The sequence below is a fragment of the Buceros rhinoceros genome, unplaced genomic scaffold (assembly GCF_000710305.1).
Source record: "Buceros rhinoceros silvestris isolate BGI_N320 unplaced genomic scaffold, ASM71030v1 scaffold10050, whole genome shotgun sequence".
Taxonomy (NCBI): Eukaryota; Metazoa; Chordata; class Aves; order Bucerotiformes; family Bucerotidae; genus Buceros; species Buceros rhinoceros.
Window position 1 is genome coordinate 1,456 of NW_010391281.1, and position 3,718 is coordinate 5,173.

The 3,718-nt window shown below is 40.5% G+C and overlaps 1 protein-coding gene across 1 annotated transcript in view; it reads right to left on the reverse strand.

Moving 5' to 3' along the window:
* Positions 1 to 3,718, reverse strand: part of ITGA1 (integrin, alpha 1) — a 42,770-nt gene that overhangs the window by 388 nt on the left and 38,664 nt on the right. Inside the window, exons 26-27 of the mRNA XM_010141021.1 lie at positions 2,536 to 2,640; positions 1,460 to 1,564 (exon numbers count right to left, since the gene is read on the reverse strand). Coding sequence (XP_010139323.1) covers positions 1,460 to 1,564; positions 2,536 to 2,640 — 210 coding nt within the window. The remainder of the gene's footprint in view (positions 1 to 1,459; positions 1,565 to 2,535; positions 2,641 to 3,718) is intronic.

A 3,718-nucleotide genomic window follows, 5' to 3' on the forward strand; every position in this document is an offset into this window, starting at 1 on the left:
ATCCAACCTGGCCTTGAAAACTTACAGGGAGGGGGCATCCACAGCTTCCCTGGGCAACTTACTCCAGTGTCTCACCACCCTCACAGTAAAGAATTTCTCCCTAACATCTAGTCTAAATCTCCCCTCTTTAAAACCATTACTGCTCGTCCTATCACTACAGGCCCTGATGAAGAGTTCCTCCCCATCTTTCCTGTAGGCCCCCTTTAAGTACTGGAAGGCTGCTGTAACGTCTGCCCAGAGCTTTCTCTTCTCCAGACTCTCTCCCAACAATCTCAACCTGTCCTCACAGGGAAGATGGCTCCAGCCACTTGATCATCTTTGTGGCCCTCCTCTGGACCTGCTTGAGCAGATTCATGTCTTTCTTATGCTTGGTGCTCCAGAGCTTAAGAAAATGCTCCAGGTGGGGTTTCATGAGAGCAGAGTAGAAGCGTAGAATCACCTCCCTCAACTTGCTGCCCAGAATTCCCTTGATGCAGCCCAGGATGCAGTTGGCTTTCTGGGCTGTAAGTGCACATTGCGGGCTCATACTTAGTTTTTCATTCACCCACACTCCCAAGTCTTTCTCCGCAGAGCTGCTCTCAATCCACTCATTGCCCAGTGTGTATTTGTGCTTGGGACTGCCCCAACCCCTGTGCAGGACCTTGCACATGGCCTGGTTGACTTCATGAGGTTTGCATGGGCCCAGTTCTTAAGCCTGTCAAGGTCCATCTAGATGACTAAAGTTTTGGGAGATGATGAAAAATGTGAAAGTCAGTAAAGCTGCTTATGTGTGTTACCTTCAGCACACACATCACTGTTTACAAGACAGCAATACACCTTTGAAAGAGTAGAGAGCAGAGATTTCAAAGAAACACTAATTAATCCTGGAATTCTCCTTTGGCCACAGGGACAGATTTAGGCTTTCTAAAATTCCTTTCCTGCTATTTTCCAGAAAAAAACAAAGACAGAAAACACAAACTCAGTCAGTATCAGAAAATTAACAGCTGAGCAAAACAGACCACAGCCTGGTCATTGTTTTAATCCTCACTCAATACTGAGGTATGCTCTTAAGTTGATTTTTTTTACTCTGCTCTTTTTGATCAAAAAATACTTTCAAGACTTTAGAAATCTTTCCAGATTAAAACTTGTTTAAGAATTATATGCTTCTATGTACCCCTCTTTACATCTGCTGAACTAGAATTCGGGGATGCATAAGCAGCTATTAAAAGAAGGACCATCAATACAGAGTAAGTGAGGGCTATCTTCTTACCATGTTTTGAAATTCCAGCTAAGTTCTAAGAACTTTAAGGAAAATAAAATGCATGTAACTTATTTTGAGAAAAATTTACAATAGCAAGAGAATACTAAAGGACTGTGAAGACTTAAAAAATTGAAAGGTATAATTTTAAAATATATTAGAAACATTGGCCTAAGTTTCTTAATCCCAAGAGTACTCTGAATACAATAGGGATTTACTTACTTTTATGATGGTAGGTTTCCATACTCTTAATGAAACATTTACGTGATATATGTCAGATGGGACCAGGGCACAATTAATAGATGCACAGCTGTACGTATCACAGTCCTGTTTAAAAGGCATCAACATGAATTAATAGGAAGAGATTTTTCACATTACTAAAGTAAAATTATAATATACAGACTTTCTATGACACCAGTACTAAACTGATACTAATTACTGGGTCTTTTTATGCAAAAATGAGACCACATCATATAAATGAACTGAGAGATTCATGCTGTGATAGAATAAACTCAGTTTTTGGAGGCTTGCTTAGCCTTGAGGAAGCACTGTTACCGCAGGTGTGTAGCAAACAGCATCAGCAGAGCTCCTGAAGGAGGCACAGCCTGTAACAGCAAGTGTTTTTCTGCCAACACAGCTATGGCTTCTCTGCAGTGTTTCTTGATCCTTTCAAATCACGACGCCTGAAACTTTCAAGTATGGCAGGATGTGTGTGTGAAAATTTAAGTATCTTTTCTTCCCAGTACCACTTGCTAGCTGTGAGGGCAGCAGGATTATGTTCAACACTTTGGAAGCATTCATTTGCTTAGCCTAGACCTTCATCACCTTTGTGAAAGACTATGGCAAGCATGGCAAGATACTCCTCTCACAGCATGGTTTCACTTGCACCAGAAACTCAACTTGTCCCTCTGTGTTCAGGAAGCAGTATGACAGTTTTCCCCCTGATATGCCAATATAACTACAGCAGCAAAACTACTTTGCAATGTTCCATCTAAATATGAAAGGCAAATCCTTTCCAAATGAGATGACCAATTACATTTCTACCAGTTGCGTGGAAAATCTGTCAGGTCACAGTGCTAGCATTTGAAAGTATTTTCAACTGGATGTCTAAATAAGTCACAAGGGAGATACGAAATCTTTAAAATATTACTATTTATTAATTGCAATGGGAACATAGAAGGTGAGGATTTACTCAGCTGTCAAATGTGCTACTGTTGTTTTATATGTTTACACAGGTACTCAGGTCCAAGATCTCAGTTAATATCTGGGATGAATATATATACTATATGTAGGCTTACCATAATTGTATCCTTTGTAGGTTCTTTAATTTTTGGCAAAACAAATGGTTTCCCAGTGCTGATCTTCAAGGGATCTACAGGGTAACTAGTTTGGCAGATGGCATTCTGTTAGCAGAAATACAAACATTATTCTTACTGTCTGAATATGCAACCTATAATAAAAAATGCTCAGGAAACAACCCAACATTAATAGTATTTAATATTTAATAACTAATAATATTTACTAACTGCTAAATGCAATAAAACTGCAGATTGTAAGAGTGCAGGCAGGAAATTCAGATGGTGTATGTATTGAAGAATCATTACTCAAACAGCAAGTGAGTTTTTTTTTTATAACCTAAACTCTCTTCAGCTTAAACATCTGTGGAAGGAAACAAGAGTTTCCTGCAAGATGACTGCTATATGAACCAGGAACAATTGGCTGTTAAAAGAGCTAAATAGCTTTTGCATGGGAAACCACAGAGGCTCTGCCTTAGCAAACAGACGGGCAGGTTAAGTGCAGGATTTATGAGCTTCTGTTGCAGCACCCAGGAGGGGAAGCAGGTACTGGAGCTCTGCTAGACCTCCACGGCTCCTTCAAAGGCAGCTGGGAAATCCCTTCGTGTCTTTGGTGTGGGGGAATTTTTTAAGTCACGTCATTCACTTTCAGATGGCTAGCATGATGAGGATTGCAAACCCCCTGCAGTGCACTTTGGCACACTACTAGTAGATGAACTTTAGCTTCAGAAAAAGCAGAGATTTTCTGAGTGTATATGCAAACTTGGGTCAAGTGTGGTGACTGTATTTTAAATATGAAATATTTTGGGGGGTTTTTTGATCTTTTTTTTAAGTGGACCTTGAATTTTTAACCATTTGGTTTATTTTGCAGTGATGTAACACGTCAAAACAGTATGGAGAGAAGTGAACGTGTGTTTAGGTCATCAATTAGTGATAGCCGCGTTCTTCAGCCATCCACTTATCAGTATAGCTCTAGTTTTAATATCTACAGGTCTGGAATCATAAGATGTGCTGGAATTGTGATGTCCTCCAGCTGCTCTGGAGGACAGAAATGGAAAAACTCAAGTGAGGGCTGCAGTGAAGAGCATTTGAAAGGCACGACCTACCATCCCTTTCAAGATGTCTCAGTGCCCCAGAGAAGGAAGAAGCCAGAGGGCTGCTAGCGCTGGGGACCAGATGTGCAGGA